Source organism: Pezoporus occidentalis, unplaced genomic scaffold (assembly GCF_034315485.1).
Source record: "Pezoporus occidentalis ecotype Australia unplaced genomic scaffold, CSIRO_AGI_Poc_V1 ctg39, whole genome shotgun sequence".
Classification (NCBI taxonomy): domain Eukaryota; kingdom Metazoa; phylum Chordata; class Aves; order Psittaciformes; family Psittacidae; genus Pezoporus; species Pezoporus occidentalis.
The window spans coordinates 8359438-8381944 of NW_026915713.1; the positions used below are offsets into that span (position 1 = coordinate 8359438).

General features: G+C 44.9%; 1 protein-coding gene and 2 long non-coding RNA genes across 8 annotated transcripts in view; 1 reads left to right on the forward strand and 2 right to left on the reverse strand.

Annotated features, from left to right (window-relative positions):
- LOC134170775 (uncharacterized) overlaps window positions 1-363 on the reverse strand; it is a 20615-nt gene extending 20252 nt beyond the window's left edge. For both annotated transcript variants that reach the window (XR_009967364.1, XR_009967365.1), the window contains exons 1-2: window positions 197-363; window positions 46-97 (exon numbers count right to left, since the gene is read on the reverse strand). This is a non-coding gene — a long non-coding RNA (uncharacterized LOC134170775). The remainder of the gene's footprint in view (window positions 1-45; window positions 98-196) is intronic.
- TRAF3IP2 (TRAF3 interacting protein 2) overlaps window positions 1-14970 on the forward strand; it is a 27279-nt gene extending 12309 nt beyond the window's left edge. For 3 of the 5 annotated variants that reach the window (XM_062632495.1, XM_062632496.1, XM_062632498.1), the window contains 7 exons: window positions 180-369; window positions 2611-2786; window positions 4171-4259; window positions 5944-6012; window positions 8315-8431; window positions 9608-9682; window positions 14369-14970. In XM_062632495.1, coding sequence (XP_062488479.1) covers window positions 180-369; window positions 2611-2786; window positions 4171-4259; window positions 5944-6012; window positions 8315-8431; window positions 9608-9682; window positions 14369-14515 — 863 coding nt within the window. In that variant the 3' untranslated portion in view covers window positions 14516-14970. Of the gene's footprint in view, window positions 1-179; window positions 370-2610; window positions 2787-4170; window positions 4260-5943; window positions 6013-8314; window positions 8432-9425; window positions 9513-9607; window positions 9683-14368 lie in introns of those variants that run through there. The other 2 variants (XR_009967363.1, XM_062632499.1) reach the window with 2 other exon arrangements.
- The window catches only part of LOC134170777 (uncharacterized), a 20202-nt gene continuing 12449 nt past the window's right edge, over window positions 14755-22507 (reverse strand). The window contains exon 2 of the long non-coding RNA XR_009967367.1: window positions 14755-18338. This is a non-coding gene — a long non-coding RNA (uncharacterized LOC134170777). The remainder of the gene's footprint in view (window positions 18339-22507) is intronic.

Here is a 22507-nt window from a genome sequence, read left to right on the forward strand (position 1 = left end):
GACTGTAAAATGTTCCTTAATCTGGCTTCTTTCAGGCCAAGATACCTGCAAATGCCTCCAAACTGCTTGGTTTCCCAAGACATGGAGGAGGATGTGCCTGGAGAGGAATAAACACAAACTGAGGGAAAAATGTATTGGCTGAAATGATATTTTCTCCCTTTATTTTCTCACTCTCCCAGATGGCAGAGCGCCTTACCAACATTTTGAACACACATCGCAACCGCTTCCTCCTGTTCCTGGACCTTGCATGAGAGTTATCCGCCCGGCCCAGCAAGTCATCCCAAATTACTCAGACCTTCATGCTGCCCAAGGCACCAGAGGCCGACCACCCCAGAGGATATGCCCCTCCCCTGGTCCTCCTCCATTCCTGTAAGTATGCCCTCAGTACGGGGGAGGTGCGGAGAGAGGGTTGTGCACAGTGGAAGCTCCTCTGACCTGACTGTGGGTTTTCAACCAATAATTCTGAAGCCTTGTAATGCTAGCGTGCCTGGGCTGCAGGGGTACATGCAAGATGCTGGGTAGTTTTCTTTATTGCTGTTTTACACCCAACAGGGTCCTGACCTTACCCTAGAGAACTTCAAAGCCGGATACCTGATATGTTATTACAGCGCACCCTGAAATGCATGCATTAAGGAAGATAAATGCTGAAAGGTTAAAGGGATGAGGGGCTGAAAAATATCTCAGTTGAAACCTTAGAGCTAGCCTGCTTGAGAGCAAAGGTCAATTCAGTGGCTCACTGCAGTCTTCAGCTTTACGCTGTACCAGCCCGGGACACCTCAGTTATTGGCATCCAGTGATTTTGTTCTTATCTCCTCTGCAGTGCAGAGAAAAAGGGAGAAAATCCCATCTGTTGCTGATATATCTCTGCATTGATGTTTGCAGCTTTTTCTATGATTTTTCATGTAATAGTAAACCATCACAAGTCTAGCACTTTGTATCCAGGGCTTTTTACTGGTTCTCAAATATTAATTTACCAGGCCTTATATCTCCCTCCTTGTAAGTATGTCATTAACAGATGGAAAATACTATCCAAGGAGAGTTTACTCTAGACTCAGCTATCTAAAGACAAATTGAAGTGTCAGGTATTGAGGACATCTGGAATCAGACTGTTTTTATTTAAGTGCCACATTACCTTTAGAGGTGCTAAACTTACAACCACCTGTGTTTGAAAATGTGCATTTAACATGACAAGGGCAGAAAACTGGGAGAATTGGTGGGATGGTTGGTGACTGAAATATCACACTGTTCTGCCTGTGAAAAGTTAGTGGCTATGACAGAAAAGTGACAGCAAGATAATGCAGTACCTGCAGGCACTCAAGCTTATATGAAATGTAAAAATATTAAGGAATAGTGGGTACCCCTTTCAGTAGTAAAATTTAAAAACAGGCTCCTAATTTTTGGTGCATTTGTTGGATAAAGTGAAGTTTTGGGAAGATCTGTAAATTAGGCACATGATAGTTTTTTGTGGCCATTGATGAGGTATGTTTTGCTTTTCTTGGTACTTTCTTCTGCTAAAAAAAAACCAGAATGTGCAGGGTCTGTCCTGCGGCTGCCTGCGTAGTGTTTGCATTCTGATTCCAAGAATGGCAGTTATATGTTGGTAGTATTTGCCTATAGAGTATTTTGTAACAGAAAACATCTGTACCAAAATGAATAAACCAAATCTTAATGTGACAACAGAAAACATGCTGTGACCAGCTTGTCATCATTCATTTAAGGAAGGCAAAGAATAAAAAGAGAGTGGGCTTGATTGACTAAACATCACTGCTCTGTGGGGAAAAGCTGTCAGAGAAACCTAGCACTTGTCCAACAGATTCAACCCAGCAGAATCAAAGCACACCTCACATAAAAATCTCAATAGATTCCCCTTCCTACTGGCTTAAACTGTGAAGCCAAAGTGTAGTAGGACAAGAACTGCTAATGTTCCCTAAGTCATCCCTTTCTCTCTGCTTGCTACAATGGCGAAGATGTTAGGCAATGTTATTGCAAGTCTGGAGCGCAGATCCCTGCCGTGAGAAACCCTTGTTGTGTCTGCTGTTGCTGTTCAGGAAATTAACTTTGTTCCCTTTAGCAGACTTGGAGTTTTGTCTAAAACTAGAGACCCTCCAACCTATGCCAGTGCTCAAGGTGGAGTGCCCTTGGACCTTTTTTCCCAGTTCCCACCTTGCATTGTGCCTCCTGTGCTGCACAGGGCATCCTGAGAGCCTCAGAGGTGCCATGAAGAACCCTTTAGATATGGGAAGAGGTTACACAAGTGCCCCTCTGCTCCCATGCACGCCTAACAATATCCATGATACAGCATGTATTTTTCGCTCAGAAACAGCCTTTGCTCCTGCTAATTGCAAACTGAACAGCTTTCAGCTGTGAGGTGCACTTACTTCCTGTGGCAAATGTTGCTTCTGCAGTAAACTGCTTCTTGTGGTATACTGTCACCAAGGTATCCGTTCAGAAAATGCTGTAATAACTAAGTAGAAATGCCGAGCAAAGCGTTTCTACAAGAACTTTTCCTAGCTGATGTGCAGATAAAGTTTTTAGTGTGTTATTAAAAGACAAAAAATCATTTTGCCTGAAAAGAAATATTCTTAAGTCCTCCCTTGCTTTTCTTTCTAGAAACCAGCTATACAACCAGCTACCTAATGGCCAGCTGCCCCCCAAGGCATGTGGCTCAGATGAAGCATGTTGTTGTCCTTGTGACAATTTTCCATCTCCAGCTGCCGTCCCGAGACCTCTCAGTAACCCTGCAGCCAAGGGAACTCTGAGAACCAGCAATTTGCCGGAGGAGTTGCGTAAGTGGTTAGCAAATTTGTTCTGTGCAAGATTTTACAGCGCAGCCTGACAGCTTTAGGTGGGAAAGCTCCAGGGGGGAGAAGACAGGGGGAATGACATTAAGACACAAAGACAACAGAAAAGAAAACACTGAGTGTCATCGCATCTGTAGGGTGTGAGCGTTTGGGTTTGGAGGGATGGAATTATCTCCTTGAATCCTGAAAACATAATTGTCATTAATTGCTTGTTATTTTTTTTACAAAAAATAAATACCATTTAGATTGCTTTCATGACTTCTTGCTAAACAGGATGTCCCTTTGAGGCAGGAGGCACTGAAGCTTACAGTAAAGGACTAATAACAAACAAAGCCTTAGGGATAAAGTGTTTCAGCCTGTCCCAAACCAGACAAAGTTGTTGAGTCTCGACCTCATTTCCTCCCTGACCTGGTGACTGGAGAGAGCTTTGGGCAAGGAGCCCAACACTGAGAGCTGAGGGCAGCACAGGCACTGGCTGAGTTTCTTCCCCTGGCATCAGCCCCTGAAAAGCTTTCAGCCTTCAACTCCTATGGGAAAGTCAGGTTTCAGAAAACTGCCTTCATTCTTAATGCCCTGCTGTCCAGCAGATGCCATTGCTAAGAGCCCTCTATGTCTCTCCTGAGGTTTTGATTTTTTTTTTATCCTTCATTTTTCGCATCTTTCCAATTCAGAGAGTTGCATCTCTCTGGCCTGTAGGAGTGAGTTATGACACCAGACACCACTCTTGGATAGACCCTACTTTATCAGTGTGTCCTAGATGCAGGAATTATTGGATAAAATTGTGCCATTTGTGATACAGACACAGCTGGATTAGATTAGCCAGCTGGTCTACCCTGACTGCAAGTCTATGATTCCTTAGTAAGAAAACTCCTTCCATAATGGTAAGGTCAGCTGAAGACGTTGCTATCCTCAGCCATCCATCCTGCCTGCCCAGGGGGTACAGCATGCATAAGGGCTTCTCCAGCTCTCAGTCAGATCAATGAGGTCTGGGGGAAAGCTGCTGGTTGCAGATGGTGTGGGTGACATGAGCTCTAGATGAGGACTCAACCTCACATATGCTAACAGGCTGGGGAAGAAGCAGCTCTGGTAGCAGGGCAGGGTGAGCAACAGAGTGATGGTACCCTCTGCAGCTTCCACAAGGGTGCTTGCCAGCAGTAAGGCAGTAGGAGCTTAAATCTAGAGCAAGGTTTCTGTACAGTGGGTTGAGTTCAACACCAAGCCACTGCACTGTTCCCATCCATTTTGTAAATCTGAAGAGGCATAGGTGGGCAGAACCTGTAGCGCAGTGGAAGGGGAGGGCTCTGAAAGTCTCACCCTTCAAATGCTGTATTTTAATGCATTGCATATTCATGTGGATCCTTTCTCCTAGGCAAGGTCTTTATAACCTATTCGGTAGACGCAGCAGTGGAGGTTATGAAATTCGTGAACTTCCTGCTTGTAAATGGATTTCAAACTGCTGTAAGTATTCGTTCTGAAGAAAATGACTTTCAGCCAGCAGAGGAAAGGGACATTTTGTAAAAAGCAGAGGTGATACACTGTCCACTTAAACGTGTTTCTGTTTATCATTTGGTAGGTTAAAGAAGGTACAAATAGATGAATTAGCCTTGACTTTAAAAGTTTAAACTTAAATGATTTGCCTTTTCATTTTCTCATGTTTTAACTGAATTTTCATGCCTTTAAATGTGTTTTAATAATGACCCTAGAAAATTTTATTTAGTGACACCAGATACCAGATGGGCAATAGTATGAAGTTTTGTGAGCTATTCCATTAACATTGTCTTATTTGATCTGTAATATCAATATTAAAAAGGTCAGTTTTCACGTTTGTCCAACCCCAGCTTTTTTTCTGTGATGCTGTTGCATCGCTGGTTCTTCAGATGTGAATACCTTTCTGCTAAAAATGATCTAAAATCAATGTATTTCACAGAGCTTGATGAAACAGCCTGTCTCATGGTTTCATTTGCTTTGTTGTACTTTTAAAAGGGATTCTAAACTCACTGGCCTGAAAAGGTCTGTGTCCAACTCTCTAATTCCATAAGCCATCCAGATTTTCATTTAATTTCTCATGAGCTTGCTTCATCATAATGGCCCTCTCTAAGGGAACCATCCACAGAGGCTCTAGGATTTGACATTCATCAAAATCTTGATTCATATTTTCTTATTTCAAGTGCATATGTTATCTGACCTCTCAGCCTTCACTCTGGCTTCAATTCAGGAAAGCATTTAAGGAAGTGTCTATCATTAAACTGAATGAGACTTGGTGGGGGACTTTGCACAAGCTTATTTATTTTCATAAATCAAAGATTTTTTTCCAGAGACTGTAACTGTACTTCTCTCCAGCAGTTCTGTACTATGACCAATTCATAAGAAAGCTCTGGACACCACAGAGGTATGGAATAGAAGGCTCATTAATAGCACCTTTGCTGGACAGGCAATTCTTGGAGCCTGCTGTGGAATAATAAATACAGCAAAATGGCCCCAAAGCAGGGAAACAAAAGGGGGAAAAGACTTGAGAGCATAACATGACTTTTTATCAAAAGCTTGGAGAAGTTAATACTTACTGCATTGGTCACAGCCGCTGATTCCCAGGTCCTGGGAAGTGAGTGGCATTGGTTGCATTCTATCCTATGAAGTCCTCTGCCTCTGCTGTTGATGAAGTCTGGGTTATCGGTATCAGTGACCTGCCTGACTTCCCACTACACACCCTGACAGTTTAGTTCAATATGAATCTAAGACGTGACACCCAATATATACCACAGCAGCCAGAAAACAGTGGACATTTGCAGCTGTACAGATAGCGAATGTGGACAACTATCCACCAGCAGTGATTGTTTCTTGTTCTGTTGAGCAAAAAATGCCTGGGAGTTGGGAGCTGGCAGGGCAAGGTGCCTGGTTGAATGGCTGGCTCACTAGGAGCCCAGCGGTATGCCTGCAGCATCCCCCCTCCACCTGCCTACAGTGCCCATCCAGCTCAACTCTGGGCTTCTGGGAAAGGGAAGTAGTTATGTTTGTACATGTTTCTTTGCTAAGGGAATTAGGCATTCAGTTAGAAGCTAGGGAAAAGAGTAGGTGCCTTTTCAGTGCCACCAAATGAGGAGGAAAGGTGAAAAGATGCTCATCACAGACTTTCATTCTCTTGCAGATTGATATATTTGAGGACACGGTACGAGGTATTGATATCATTAAGTGGATGGAGCGGTACCTAGGTGATGTATGTAAAGGCAATTTAACCTTGTTCATGGCAGAGGTGACCTGAGGAAAATGGTTGAATTATTCTAATAGCAATAGGAGCAGAATCAAAATGCAAGACCCTACTATCATCTTCCCTGCCCCTACAGAAATGGCAGAGACCTTGCAGAGAGAGCACAGACAAATCTCCTTCACTTATATATCTTATGGTCCCAAAGCTCGCTCTTTAAGAAATGAAGTGCTAGTTCTGGCATTCCTGCCAAATTCCAGTGCTGGCTGTTACATTCAGCCTGAAGTTGCCATTGGAAAAGCTGTTTCTCCATCTCATTTTTAAGTAGTGGGGTTTATCTATGCTTGGTTAAAATGATATCTGTATTTCATCCCAGGCTGCATAGTAGTGGCTAGTGTTCATCCTGCTTCTCACCTGTAGCTTTTACGTTGCTGTCTAAAATACTGAAGGGTTCTTCTGAATAAGCCATGCTGTAGGCAAACTGAAATTGGTGTTCTGTTAGTCAAATGATAAATTTCCTCTCATCAGTTTGTATCTATCCAAGCAGTAAAATAGAGATTTATGTTGCTGCCAGTGGAGTCCCCTGCAGACGCATCTTTCTTTGAAGTTCAACTAAGCAGTGAGCGCACATCTCCTTTAGGAGCAAGCCAAGTGGTCCCGTTATTCCAGCACAGCTAGACACAAACTGGCAATTACGTCACTCGACACATGCCATCGTGGGGTGGTTTCAGTTCATTTGTGCTTTGCTGGGTAGCCACTGGGATTCTGACTCACTCTGGGCTTATTTCCATAGTTTGGGAACAGGATGACAAAGTGGTGTGGGCTCTCCCCAACCTGAGCAAGAAAGCCTCACCACCTGAGACAGCACTATACAGGTTTCCTAAAGGTGTCCAGCAAGACACTTCAGCTCAAGTGCTCTACCGTGCAGAACCAGCTTAGGGCCTCTGCTGTGGCAATGCAGTCAGGCCTTTTGAGGCTTTCATCAGGACAAATTAGGCTTGGGCTCACCATGTGTAATGGAGGCACTGAAACTAGAAGCCAGGGTGAATTTGCTTTTGCCAAGATCATTACCATTTAGAATACAAACTGGCAGATCCCCTCTGGGACTCCTCCACAGTCAGTAGGAGGGACCAGTGCGTGCAGAGAGTGATTCCCTTCCTCCACATGAGGATACTTCTCTGGCTGCCCACCCCAGAAATGTTTGTTTTGCTCCATTGACTGTGGAGGCAGTTTCTAACTTTAAAACCCTTAAATGCGTGAGGAAGGAGGGACTACTTGGACACAAGCAGGGGGATGTGTGCAGCTGGGCATGTCTCTGCAAACCCTCAACATCTGTAAGCGCTTACGTGCATATCAGGCACAAGCAAAAGTAATTCTGGAGTATGTTAAATTGGTGTAAGGGATAATGGCTCCTTACTGTATTTGACCCTGTGGTGAGGCCAATTCCCTTGATACTGCACAGAAGGAAAGAGTTAATTAGGTGCCGAGCTGACTATGAGCCACAGACTTGGAAGCCTTACGCAGCCTGATGTGGCGGGGATGAAAGACAGGCCCTAGGTAAACACAAGTAGGAGGCTTTCATCTGCTGAGCCTCTTCACTGGCTCACCATTAAGGAGGAAAGGCATTTCCCAGAGATGAAGGATGAACCCTCTGAGGAAACCTGAGTTCAGTGGGGGCCTGGGATGAAAAAGGATCTGGGCTGTCCCAGCACGGCAAGGAGCATTGCCTTCAGCCCACTGCAGCAAGGTGGGACAAAGCTGCGAGGTACCCCTAAATGTGCCCGCATGTCCCACTGCACTCTCCACCGCAAAGATCAGCAAGAGCAGTTGTCATTTCTGTTGCTGAGAGCCCTAGAGGTATCTTCCATAAACAACTGCCTTTAGTGGCTTTATACATAAAAAGCTGTAGATGGTTAAATAGATGCACTTTTACATAGCTAAAAAGATGCACTTTTACAGCATAAGCTGTTGGAAAACATTTAGGGCTGAATATGAAGATAAAACTTTTCTGTGTATGTACATAGACACTCTACACTGATAAAAGTAGCTTTTTATGACAGGGATTCCAACTGTAAACTGGTAGCTGCTAATATATCTCTTGACATTTAGATTTTCTATATTATGAGATCTTGAGAAATAATGAGGAGAATGAGTGCACAAGTTCTCCTCTATTTCCTGCCGGAATGAATGAGATCCTCTCGTGTTTGCCAAGAACATAAAGATCACTTAAAACACAAACTGGCAGATTTCCGATCTGCCTCTACCAAGCACACTGCATTTCCCAATTTCATAAAAGTGCTTTTTTCCCTAACAGAAGACGGTGATGATAATCATAGCAATCAGTCCAAAATACAAACAGGATGTGGAAGGGGCTGAATCCCAGCTGGACAAGGATGAACACGGCTTACATACTAAGTACATCCACAGGATGGTAAGCGAGGACATGCATTTGCTGTTTTACAAAGACTGTCTCTTCTTCTCAAAAGACAAATCTGTCTCCAAATGGCAGGTTCTTTGCTTTGTTTTCCCTAATCCCCATAGTTAAACGCCCCCTTTGGAATTCATTAATCCTCCCTCTCATCAGCTCCGTATGCTCATTAACATCTGCTAAGAGGTTCAAGGAAGAAAAATCCTATTAAACATGCTCATCTTACTTCTCTATATTCTTTATTGTCAGTGATTTTTTTCCCTCCTTTACCTTCTTGAACTCTTGTTGCTCTGTCATATATCCCTGAACACAATCTTATCTAACAGCACCTGACCTCCCCTCCTATAAACCAGGCCCTATTGCTTTGGTCATCCTGTAACTGATGTCTGGTTTTGGGCAGCAGTAAAGCTGACTGAAAGGTGGAATTGAAAAGCAAAGGCCAGAGCTGGAAAGGAAAGCTCCTGGGTGGTGCAGATTGTCAGGGGGTCAAAGAGGCTCATCTCTGCAGTCTGTCACAGGATGGGCACTTAGCCCAGAAGAGCCCACAGAGCCATGAAACTCACCTTTCCTCCCTCAGTTTGCAGTTTCCTGTCCTTTTTACCCTGTTACCCAGTTTATATGTTACTCAGATTCCCCAGTTTGATTCTGCAGTCAGATTTCTCAGAAGCTGTCACCAGCAGATGAGCTCACAGCAGTGCTTTTGCTGTCCTTACAACTGGGATGCCTGCGTATGGGAACATGGGGAACAGGCTCAGATCATGATCAGACATGGAGGTAGGACATGGGGGACAGACTAGGTCCCAGTTTGGACATAGCCAGTATTCAGCTGAAATCTTTCACCTTGCTGGAGCCTGAACAAGGGCCTTAGTCAACTCCAGCGTCATTAGTTCTGGATGGATTTCATGGGATTGCAACTGCAGCTACATCCACAATTATTTCACACTGAAGAACTATGCTCAAGTAATGTTGACAGATCTTTCCTGTATCTTTTCTGTAGTAATGAAGAATCAGATTAAGTGGCCAAACAAAACGATACCGAATCCACCAGCAATAGATCAAATCACTTAACAGAAGAGCAGTTTAAGTAAGCAACAAATGTTTTTATGCATAGGATTCAGATGTATGCAAAGAAAAATTAATGTGTCATTATAATAAATCTGGCAATTTGTTCTATTCTAGATGCAGATCGAGTTTATACAACAAGGAAGCATGAACTTCAGATTCATCCCTGTGCTTTTTCCACATGCCAGAAAGGTAACACTCATACATGCATATATACTTGTTACATAATTAAGCACATATTATTTTGATCACAATGCACCAGATGAAATCTTAAAACCCAAACCCTCAATTTCTTGGTTCTTAATATCCCACTAGTAATATTCCAAAGCTACACTTACATGAAAAGTTTAAAGTTTTATGTACATACAAATAAAAAACATTTCATCTGCAATATAAATCAGTGCATAAATGTATTTCTGATGATAACTGTACAACTGAAACTGAAATTGTCTTTAGCATTGAAAGAATGTACATGCAGAGAGACAATCTACCCAGCAAACATGCTTTTTATATTAACCCTTTTATAATTTTGTCCAGATGTAATGCCGATGAGTGAGATGGGAGAGATTTATGACTGATGTGAAGTGAGGATCTGGGAGAGGCTGGGTTGAGAATATAAAAATAAAGAGGATAATAAATAATAAAGTACTAGACTGTTGCTTGAACTTTGATGGGCCCTTCAAAGGCAAACTATAAGTTTTTTTAGGACTTGCAATTTCATCTGCTCTCCTTACTGGTTTTGAAGATTCATTTGAGAATAAGTAATGCAACAGATTCCTGTCTCTTCTGCCTCACTCTGAGAGAATCTCTTGGATTGTTTTCAAGTTAAACAGCTTCAGTTATAGTTGAGAAATTGCATTCTTCCCCAGACACAGAATGGCTATATTGTACTCATGTACACTTTTCATTGCTAAATGCTGTGTGCACTATTGGTAGCTGTCATGTTACCCCTAGGTACAGGTGCATTTTGAAAAAGTATGGGAAGTTCCTTACATTTCTTTGGGTGCCCAAACTTTGGAACATGAGCCAAAATTTAAAAACTGCTATTAGTGATTGTAGGGCTGTGCCATCCCACTGCACTTGGTGGATTTTAGTGGAAAAAAGTTCTTTATTTAGGTGCAGCTTAATATGCGCTCAGAAATTTCAAAACATGTCCCTAGGTCTGTAAAAAAAAGTGAGGTCCCTTGGAATGAATGGTACCTCTGCTATTTCATGTCATTCAGCTCCCTACCTGCATGATCTCAATCCGGTACTTGCCTTAAGTGTGAAAAGCTGAGAGGCTGCCCTGGTGGGAACTGGGCAGGCCAAAGGCAGGGAATCAGGCAGCATTTTCAGTCATCCTTTGCAGCTTGATCCAGGGGGAGAAAGATTGGACTGCTGCTAACCTTGGGGGCCCTCGAGCACCTGCCATACAATCAGCCCATATACCTTGTAGCCATTTGGCACCATAAGGGTTGCAGAGAGAGGTGGCCCAGGAGGGTCTATAGCTGCCCCTGGGGTTTGAACAACAAACCTGCGTTAATTTTGGCTGAACTTCATATATCACAAGACTATTTAGCATACAGGGGTGGTGATCTATAAGAGATTTCCAGGGTTGGTTTATTGAGGTGCTCCTATCAGTCTCCAGGCAGCCTTCTTGCCCATCCTTTGTAAGTCCACATCACCCTTCAGTTTTTCAAGAGGTGACTTTCTTATCTAAATTATGCAGATTGTCATTTTCTATTGCCATTGAGCTTTGCTCTCTTTCCCCACACATTTCTTTGGTACATCATCTAACTTCACCTAACTAGGTAATGATAATATAACTGAGGACATGGTGGGTAGAAGGAGAGCACCAGACTCTGAGCAAGTTGCAGTAATGAAGCCTGTGGGCAGTCAAAGGAAAGTGAGGCACCTGAAAAATGCCACATATAGATACAATTGGATGATGTTGGCAGACAAACTACTTTCATTTTGTCTTTTTTACATTGTCCATTACATGTTCAAGTACTGCTGTAGCTAGTAGTGGAAAAGAGCAGGAAAGCAAGGTCTGGAAGGTTTCATCTCGGGATATGGCTATTAGATGACTTAATCTCATATGAAGCACATCATAAAGCACTGCTGGTATGTGAAAATTAGTCAACCTTCAACAAGAAGGGAACTGTGTGATCCAAAGAGTGTTCATTAGGAAACTGAATAATGAGGGGGAAAAGCACAACACACAGTTAAGGTGGAGCTGGCGTTTCCAGCTTCCCATCATACACTACTAAAGGAAACCTGGGTCTTGCTGGTTCAAGGCTTGCATCGAACCAGTCCTCAGAAATGTGTCCTCCTGATCTGGTCACCTGATGACCAAAGCATTAAGTTGTGACTTCCTCACAGTGGAGGCTCCCTTTGTCAGAGGTGAGGCAGCTGGATGGATGAGGTGAGCAGGGTTGGTGCCAGGGAAGCCAGGGGAGCTCAAAACATGCTGCGCCAACATGTCCCTGCATGCACAGCCCTGCCCTCTGCACTAAAATGCTCTGCCTTCTTCCTACCAGTTTGATCCTCAGTGTCATCAAATACTCTCTCTGTGGCATAGAGGGAATTTCCTTATGGCTTACAGATACACAGCCAAATAAAAGTAATATTAGGGTGGTAAGCATTTTCCCCTTGCTCCCACCTGCAATGACAGCCAGTGTCATGTGGCAACGACACTTTGCTCTCCTTGTGGATTAAAATAGCAGCTATAGTTACCCCTTTACCCCTACACACCTCCCTCAAGTTAAAATTGTTGCCAGAGATGATTAACGTGCAGGTGCTTTTTGCACTGAGTTCATTATGGAAGATATTAAATGAAATTGACCGCAGGAGGTGTTCTGGAAGAAAGACATAGAGCCTTCTCTGGATGTATAGTGCTTCTCTCATTATATCCTCACTTGCTGGTTTCTTACCTGCTATACATTTCTCACACTAATTTCCATCTTTTCAAGCTGAACTAATGATTTCCCGTGTGGATCTATATCAAATGCTTTACTGAAGTCCAGACCAACTATGTCTACTGCATTTCCTTCCTCACAAAAAATGTAGTTTCTTATCAAAGACAGAGAGAAGGCTCATTTGCTGTATTTAATTGCATTTCCTTCTGTAGCTTTTAACAAGATTTAGTAAAGAAACAAATTTTACGTGGTGAGAGTGTGCACATGCATGCAAATGTGGTTATCTTTCTTTCTTCCAGAAACTTTTGAATCTCTTGGCCAACTTCAAACAGTTTTGTCAAAGGAGTAAAGATCACAAAGATTAAAATCCATTCCTATGCAAAGCCAGAGTTGCAGGTGGAGGCAAGAGGTCTTACTTGGGCTCCTACCAAAGGGAATGCCGCAGGATCTTACCCTTGTTGGGCAGTGAGGTGTCCACGTGAAGGAGCGATATTTTAAACCTCTACTTTGGGGAGACCCTTGACCAAAGCTTATACTTTCTCAGCCACTGGAGAAAGAGAGAAGGGCCAGGCTTGATAGATACCTCTGCCTCGCACCAAGCTGCTGGTTCAGAAGCCTAGGTGGGGTCAGAGTTATGTAGGTGCCTGCGTGACTTACCTCCTTCTTCTTTATATAAATCTTATAGATCTAACAAAGTAGTTGCATCAATGAACAGTAACCACTCCCTGGGCAGTGGAAATGACGCAGCCTCCTTCCTACAGCTGTACAGGCCAAGGAAAAGACAGCCAATTTGAGAAGCATGAAGCTCGGTAATGAAGTATTTGGTCTGCAGTTAGGTTGTTTGCTGGCAGGCTGGACATGTGCTGCCCATGCCAGGGCATCGCCTGGCAAGGTGCCACAGACACGGTGCATGCCAGCAGCTTTTTGCTTGGTCCTCTTGGAGCTAGCTCCACTGGCTTGACAGGGACTGTGCTGCTCCTAACAGGGGCCACCTTGGGAAAATACTGCCCTGCTGAATAAAGAGGACCAGGGAGCAAGTGCTGGATGTCTTGGCTGCTCATTTTGCTTATATCCTGTCTCCCTTTGGCTTCTGTTCTGGTGTCTCCAACACAGTTCTCCAAAAAGAAATCTCCATAGTGGTCATGAGCTGTTTTTGGTCAAGGATCAGTCTTTGACCCTATTTTAATTAGTGGTATGATAATGGCCCTTCACCCCTACACATTCAGACTGTCTGTATGCAAGCCACCCAGGGCTGTGGAGGAGGCACGAGAACATAAGGTCAGAGCAGGGTCCTATCCAACAGCCCACTATCACTGTCCAGGGCCATGGTGGTCCCAGCTTCATTATGTTAATGAGCATTAGCCAGCCCCTGAAAGGAGGCATCTTTCCCAGGATGCAAAGTGGTGGGGGTTTGATTCTGCTCAGCTGGAGATGCATTAGACTCTCCTCAAGCTCAGCATCAGCCTCAACCTCCTGCTCAGGAGGTGGCCAGAGCACACCACACTTGGTGAAGCAAAGTGCGAGGAGAGGGGGTGAAGACTGCCAGGATAAGAAATGCTCCCCTGGGGTCCTGCTCAAGGTTGAACATGTTGTGTGGATCTTTCAGCAGCTACTAAGGTGGCAGCCTTTCCTTGGTAGGGGCACTGAGATGTCTGCCTTCTTTTCTCAATGTTTATTTTCACAAGCCTTTAGATGCTTGTCATTGAGATCAGACTCCCTTTGAAATGTAGTGAAATTAGCCAACGTGATGGCAGAAAAGAAAGAGAGACAAGCAAGCTGTGAGATCACACAAAGTTCATTCATTTAGGAACCTAAATACAACTCTGAGGCCAAATTAGAATTTCTTGTTGTTACGGGAAGTGCCTGGAACAGACAAAATGAAATCTTGCTTGGCAGGGTCTGATGGAATCTGCAAGGTTCTGGTACAGATTCAGGAGGATTTATGGGATTTCATGCCTTTATTTTTTCGCTCGTTTTTCAGGAACACGTGCCTACCTGGCTGCAGAACACTCACATTTATAACTGGCCGAAGAATAAGAAAAACATCCTTTTGCGGTTACTGAGGGAGGAGGAATACATTGCTCCTCCGATAGGACCTTTACCAACGCTCCAGGTTGTACCGTTATGAACATTATTGCTTAAAGTGCACGACAAGCAGTTGTTAAAGGGTTGTTCTTGGCAGGGAGCCAGTGCTCTTCCAGATGGCTCTTTTTGATGACAGAAGACACTCTTTCTGCTAAAGGGATTGGTTGTTTTGGGTAACTCAGGCTCGGCTTGTTCTCTACCATGATAAACATCTATTTCTGAAGCTGATGGGGCAGAACTCTCTTCTCTAGAGTTTTAAGAGCTGCACATGGAAAGAATGCCCAGTTTTATTTTAACATCTGTTTTTAACATATTCCTTTATTAGTCGATATAGCAAACAAATACCAGAAATAATGTTGCAATAAGTGTAAAATAAAAATTACATCCTTCTCTTTGCTCAGGGTTTCTTTAAAGATATTCCTGCCTTGTATAGCGTTATTGAATAGTTAATTTGTATATACACTATTAAATATATTTGCCTTTTGTAAGGGAACCCTATATATCGTGTCAGTTTTTATTATTGCTGGGAACAACAGAGGAATGGTAACTGTTGGGTAACACAAGTTTGCCTTAGCCTGTCTTGCATAAAGATACTGTCTTCAATTAGAGGACTCTCAGATCTGAAATCTCTGGAGCTCCATTTCCTCACAGCTTGGCCCCGAACACCTTCAGTGTGTTGCAGCAATAGGCCACAAATGGAGAGCAAAACGCATGACTACATGTGTGCTGTCAGTACCATGGAACGCTGCAGTATTTTTTACAGCAGGCCTCTAGCTTCATTACTGCTCTTCAGCCCTTATTTAAAACAGAGCATGTCAAAGGACAACTGGCATTTGGAAAGCCAGCAATTGTTGAGAGAAGTAACATTGACACTTACAACTTGTATGGAGTGTGGAACAATAAAATACTCAAAGATGTTGGAGGGCCACGGGGTATTGGCAACCGTGGAAGGCTCAACAACACCACATCTGCTAAAATTTGAACTTTTTATTTTACAGAGCACATAAGTATGACTTTGGTGAGGGCTCTTCTTTAAAAAACTGCCTTAACCACACTGAGGTAACAGTGGACCCTGTTGGCTGAAAATTCTGCAGCCCTTATTCTTTAGAGTAGTTGTCCTGCTCTGACACAGAGCACTTCACGCCTGCTCAATGCAGGCTCGTTCCAAAGATCCTCCTCAGCTTTATTTTTGTTATAGAATGACCCAAACACAGCTTTATAAAAAAGTACATGTGCTTGGTAGTCCAAAAAGTAAATCAGCCAAGAAATTAATACTCCTGCTACATTACCTGAAACATTTAATTAGCTTTCCATGAAGGTGGTGGCAGTGTGGTGTGTTGATACAGGGCGTGCTTTGTGGTGCTCATGAAAAAAAAACCTGAAGAACCACATTGCAGATATACTCACATTTTCCTTTAGCAGGGTTCTGCATAAAGAGTTGCAGCCATTTAAGGGAACTGGGACAGGGTGTGTCCAGTGTTGTCAATTCTTACAATTTTGATTGTGATATTTGCAGATATTTCTTACAACTCCAGTTTCTAAAGGGAAGCTCAACAACTGAAATAGGTTCATACCTGACATTGCCAGCAGCTTCCTGACAAGGCACAATAAAGTTGGGTTGGGTAGTGATACTTCTTGTTACTTACTTGCATGTGGGGTGAAGAGGTCCATTTTCTATGTGATAAATGAAAACCTAAACTTCCAATTAAGAAAATAACTTTCTAGTCTGTGGTTTACAAGCCTGAAATCGTGACAGAAATCCTTCTTAAAAGGTCAACAAAGTGAAGACAAAAGGAATGGGACGTGGGTACCTAAACATCAACATTTAGGGTCACTTGAAATGCCCTACAGTGTTGAGCTCAGCCTCCAGGTTAAGCAAGACTCCTGAGATGCTGTGTCATACCTGCCAACTCAATACGGCTTTCTCTGGTGTTTGAAGTGTTTTAAGACTGTGAACTAGTCTACCTCAAATGGCTTCTGAGTCCCTCAGCCAATCTCTATCACATTTAATAGGGAGAAGCTCAAAGACATTAAATGCCTATGAATGAGCTTCATGGAAATAATTACCTGAGCAAAGACCTAGCCCCAAGCCCTCATGCTGTGGAAGAGGCAGTGGTGGTTGAGGCCTGTGGAGGTCTCTTCCCAGAGGTGGGCAGCTGGCCAGCTACAGCTCACAGAGTCACAGCTGGCCACCCTGCCCCTGGACAGTGCTGGCAGGGGGTCAGGGGGCTTTTGGGGTGCACAGCCTGGGAGAGGCTGTAGGAGGAAAATCTATAGGGAATGCGGCTGTGTCAGGTTTCCTCCTTGCAAAACAGCATATTTGGGAGTGCAGTTAAGCATTCAAAATGATTAGCCAGGCTGGGTAGTAAATTCCTTTCATCATTTTGGCTGTCATCCTAAAATATGTGCTCTAGATTTATCACAGATTTGCTTGGTTTGGGCCAGGGAATTTCATTAAGTAACTCCTGCATCATGTGATACACAAGGTTGCATTAAATGGTCCAGTGATCATTTGTATTCTTCTGTTTCAGTGATCCTTTTCTGAAAAAACAATGCTAGCAGAGTGAGGAAGAAAAACTAAGCATTGGTGTTTAAGAAGTACAAAAAGCCCAATCTATTTAACTGCTGGGGTATTATTTGTTTTAATTGAATAACAATTCCCAGGATTCATCGATCTTTACATTAGTTAAGAGCATCCTACAAGGACAGAAACCATGATGGGCAGAGTGTGAGTAATGAGCTAGCAGCCTAGTGAATCATTTCCCCTAAAGCTTTGTATTTGTAGAGAGACAGATGGTGGGAGCTGTGAAGAGGGAGAGGGAGGAGAAAAGCCGTTTTCTGCAAACAACAGAAGTAGAGATAGAGGACAGTGAAAAAAAGAATCAGAAGGCAAGGGAGAAGAAGAGGGAGAGAATACACCGGCTGTTTCAAAACTAACACATTAATGTATTAGGGTTAAGGGAAAATACAGGAAGGAAATTACAAAAAACAAGAGCTTTGTGGCTGAGAGGGTAAAAATTTACCAAGAATGGCCCTGAAAATATACTTGTAGATCAACTCTTGAGTCAGTTATTAACTTCATGTGTAAATAATGGGGAAGTAGCTGAAAGTATGAAAGTCTTCCTCACCCAGGCTGGCAGTGCTGCCCAGCTGGAGCTGCCAAGCAGCAGGTACCCACAGAGGAAAAAGGCACTCCTTGAATAGTGACAGTAGCACCAGGTGTTTCTCTCACAGAACCTCTACATTTGCAAGGGGTGTGCAGGAGAGGAAATACACTGTCCATAATGTGGAAAATAAGAAGCAAAGCAAGAGAGTTACAATGCCTAACACTGGGCTGAGCGGAGCATTAAGGCAAAGATCATTGAGGAGCAGCCTGCTTTGCGGCCTTGCCAAAACTTTACATTAATGCATGTAAAGATATTTTTATGTAAGTCACCTGTTTGACAAAAATACGGCTGTAAAGCTTTTATCCCACAGTTAAGCTTTTTCAGCCTCTCCTGCAAGGGGAGTGTATGGTGGTTCTAGTACAAAGTTAATCCAATAAAGCCTTGCAAGCAAGACATGAAACACTGCCCTAAGAGCTCATTTCCTCCTGGTAGGCTCTTAACTGTCATCATTTGGTGCCTTTTAAGAAGGTAAAACAGCAGACGTCCCTGCAAGCCTCTCTGGGACCAGCAGCAAGGCAGATAACAAAGCTGGCTCATTAGAGCAGCCCCACCGAAGGGCACCTTGCTGGGAGCATGCCTTTCCCTCCTCTCCGGCCGTCTACCAGGCTGCAGGTACCAGAGACCCAAGCCTCTTAATAATCTGGGCAGCAAGCTCAAGCCACTGGTCAGTGTGGTCAGGGAGCTCCACAGTGAGATGTACTGAGGGAGGAAAAGGAACAATTGCCACCAAGATGCTGCTTCTTTATCGTGCTTTTCAGTTGTCAGATTGAAGGCACTGGCAAAAGCTCAGGGAGATACCTGGTCTTAAAAGAAAAGGGGTGAGGGAGAGAAGGGGGAACTACATGGCCCCACAGTGCAGAAGGTGCACTGTGATCACAATGTAAAACGTGTCCAAGAGTTTCCTCACCCTCAGTGTGCAGAACAAGTACACGTTATCTTCCACAGCAAACATCTCTCTTGTTACGCTTTGGTTTTAATTTAACAGATTCCCCCCATGCCCACACCTGCAAGAGTCTGCCACTGTTTAACACGCATTTGGGAAACAGAGCCTGCCTGGAGGGTCATGGCTCTTGGTAGCCTCCCCCCTCCACCATCCTTTAGCATGACGTTGCTGCAGGAAAGCACTGCCATAATACTGGGTTCACAGTACTGTTGGGCTGGGGGCTGCTCCCTCTACCCAATCCCCAGCATGGGTCTTCTGAAGTTCAAGGCTGCCGCATAGCACATCAGCATCATCAGAAATCTCCACTGTGTCATTTCTGCTTGAGCTATCCCAATAGCTGCTCACATGGGTCCCTACAGCCAGCATGAACTGGCACATGGAGATCTCACAAAAGCCACCTGCAAAGCCCTCTCTGAAATGCTAGGCCTCCAGACGTGCACCTTGTCTGATGCTATTATAATTACTGGAGGAAAAGCAATGTATTTGTGTGATATTTGTATTAAAACAGTTACTGCTAACAGTGGGAGGTCTGCAGGAGGAACACGTCTGGAGCGAGCAGAGGTGTCCATCATGTGCAGGCTCTGAGCCAAGGCCGCAGACAGGCAATGGATGCTGCTGCCCGCTCAGGCAAAGCCAAACCAGGCCTCAAGGCACCAGCCTGCAGGAGAAGGCAGCCTCTCCCAACTCCAGCTCCAAATTAAACCAGGAGAAAGCTGGAAGAGCTCAGCCCCACTGCAGCCTTTGCAGGCTCAGAGCCCTGCCTCAGTCTGATCATGGAGCCATGCACAGACCACAGCTGTGTCCCCCTGTCTGTGGCCAAGATCACTTGTAAGCAAACAAAAAACCTTATAAAGCTAGGTTTCCCGGCCTGACCAGATCTGCCAGCTAGGCTACATTTCAAAGGCTCTCTTGTGTAGATGGCTCTGGGTACTGCATGCCATTGTGCAGATCCATGCAAACTGGAAGAAATGCCACCAAAACCAAAGGCAGGAGATTTTTTAACAGTTGCTCTTCACTGATAGGTATAAGGGATTTCAGGTTCCAGCACCCATTTGCCCACCTAACCCTGGGGTCAGGGGAGCTTCATAGCAACCTCTGAAGCTGCCAAACCCACGGGGCTAATAGACAGATCCAGGGAACATCAGGCAAAACACAGATGCTCCCAGTGGGTGCAAATCCCTGCAGGACTGGCTGTTGTGGAATGGGTAAAAGGGTGGCCCAAATCCTACAGGGAGTAGATGACTTCCCAGCACCTAGTTTGCAAGTTGGACAGATGAAGTCCTTTCTGTTGTACTGTATTATATCAGTCTTCTAAGGTGGCCGGGGGGTTAATGCATGCTGTGGGGAAGCCCCAGAGAACTACAAAAGTATGGGTTTTCCAGGGCTGCAGAAAAAGGCACTGTAGTGGCAGACACTGGACAAAAAAAACAAGCCAGTGATTAAAATAGTTAATAATTAAAATTTATTTTTAAAAATCATGACCAGCAGCACCTGCAGTGAGCTCATTCTGGTTGTACTGAATTCTTTGGATTTTCCACTTCTTTTCTTATGTGGGAATATTATCTTGGACGCTTTCCTCAAAGCTACCTTCCTTTACTTGGGCTGACTGTCCTTACAACATGTCTGTTCTGTTTTTCATCAGATACATCCAGTGAAAATCTGGTAAATGTGATGCTTTGAGACTGGTACATTTGCCACTGCAGTACCCTCATACGCCAGCCTCGGGATTTCCAGCAAGTATCAGGTGCTGCAGTCTGCTGCTGAAAAGTCTGCAGTCTTCAAAAGCAGCAGTTTAGGGACAAACACTTCTAAACAGAGAACACTATGGGAGGTTGAGGCGAATAGCCCAGGAGTAATGAGTCTTTTATCCCTAGGCTGGGAGAGAGCATTGATCCCAGCTTGGCACTGACCAACTGCAGTCAGGTTAGTATCTGGTAGCATCACTTCATTTCTCAGCGGGCACTGTGTGCATCTCACTCATACGTGTGAATGCACGTGGCCACATGCACACCACGCCCATCATAGTCTTCCTCACAGATCTCCCCTCCAAGCACGTCATGCAGAGACACTGAGATCCAGCCGCAGCGTCGATACAGGCACTAGTGGTTCCTGAATGCCTCATTAGTAGCACGCAGCAGACAACTGGCCAGTTCTCTTTACAGATATCCCTACCAACGATTCCAGGTGCTTGGTAACTGGCTTCCCACATGTATAGGGCAGTGGGTATGGCACTGAAAAACCATTTGGAAAACAAAACTTTATTCTCCACTTTACTACTGCATTGCTGCAGGCTGCAGAAAGTCAGCAACTCGCTCTGCTCCAGCCTCCTTACCCAAGAAACTGAGACAACAGCAAACTGGTCATTTAAGTAAAGTTATTGGTGACTTACTGATTAAAGTACTATGTGTATACAAGCAGTATTTATTCTTATAATGGGAGGGTCCATTCTCCTCCCAGCCTTACAAGAGGCACTTTTTTCTTGAAGCACCGGCTGTGTAGAAGCTGGAACAGAAAGCCAGCACTAAGACTGCCCCAAAAGAGAAATTAAGGGATGCTCTTGGAACAGGCACAAGAGAAACTAGAAAGGCAGGGAGTACAAGAAAGAAGTGAGAAAGAGAACTATACTGTAATAAAATTGAATTAAGTAGGCAAAACTAACCAGCTAGCCTAGATTCATCTGTTTTCTGGCTGCATTTTAAAAGAGGTAAAATAATTTAGCATTTACTATTTTTAAAATGAAGAGGGGAAAAGACAGCAAAACAGTATCCTCCTCCAGGCGTTTGTGTCCTGGTTTAAATTATTAGTTGGAAACCAACCTGGAAAAGCAGCACAGCTCCTCCTGAGGGGACAGCCATACCAGTGCTAATGGTATATTGGTGTATCAGTTAAGAGACCAACAGCTGCATCGAGACACCCACGTACAACGCACAGGGAAAACAAGGAGTTTCTTCCAACACAACAAATGAAAACCGCGTATCCCAAACCCTCACATTTATTGATTGATGCAGTCAGAGTCCTTGCTAGCTCCAGGCTGCAGTTAATGACTTCCAGGACTAATTAGAAGGTAGAACTGTCATTTGACGAGGTGCGCAGCTCCGGAGAGGAGCCTCGAACCCCAGAGCGAGAGGAAACCCCGCGTCCAGGAGACCCGGCTCCGAGCGGCGAGAGGCACCGAGGCCTTGCCCAGGAGCCGGCAGCTCCGCTGAGGCGGGCAGGGACTCACAGGGGGCGGAGCCAGGAGGGACGGGCCCGGCCTGAGCGGGGAAAGCCCGCCCCAGGGAGCGCGGGAACGGCGCCTGGTGTGGAGGTTGGCGCCGGCAGCGCGAGCGGGACGGGGAGCGCTCGCCTCAGGCCCGGGGCCGGGGCCGGGGCCGGGGCCGGGAGCTCTGCCGTGGCTGCTGTGGCGGTGCCAGCGTCGGCCCCAGACAGAGCCGATGAAAGGGGAGGCTGCAGTGCAGAGCTCGGGGTGCAGAGAGTGCCTGAGCTGGTCCCGTGGGGCGAGGGGGCACAGTGGGCAGGGCTGCGCTCGGTGCTCCCTGGTGGAGGTCCTCCTGCAGCAGGGGCTGAGCTGCGGGACGCTGTTAACAAGACTGCCAGATGTCAGGGAAGCGGAGAGCAAGCAGGAATGCTTGCGCCAGGCCCAAACTGTGCAGGGGCTACAAGCGACCACCACAGCGCATGCAGAAAAGGAGGAGGGCAGTAATGCCGTGAGCTGGAAGCTAGTAACAAAAGAAAAAAACACACCACCAAAACACAGAAACCAAAACAACAGGAAAAGGAGGAAGAGGTGATTGTCCTGCTGCAACCAGCACTGGTGCACGCTCGCCTTGAGTACTGGGTGCAGTTCTAGGCCCACCTTTTAAGAACATGAAGGTCCTTGAACGCATTCAGAGGACAGCAACAAAGCTGGTGACAGGGCTGGAAG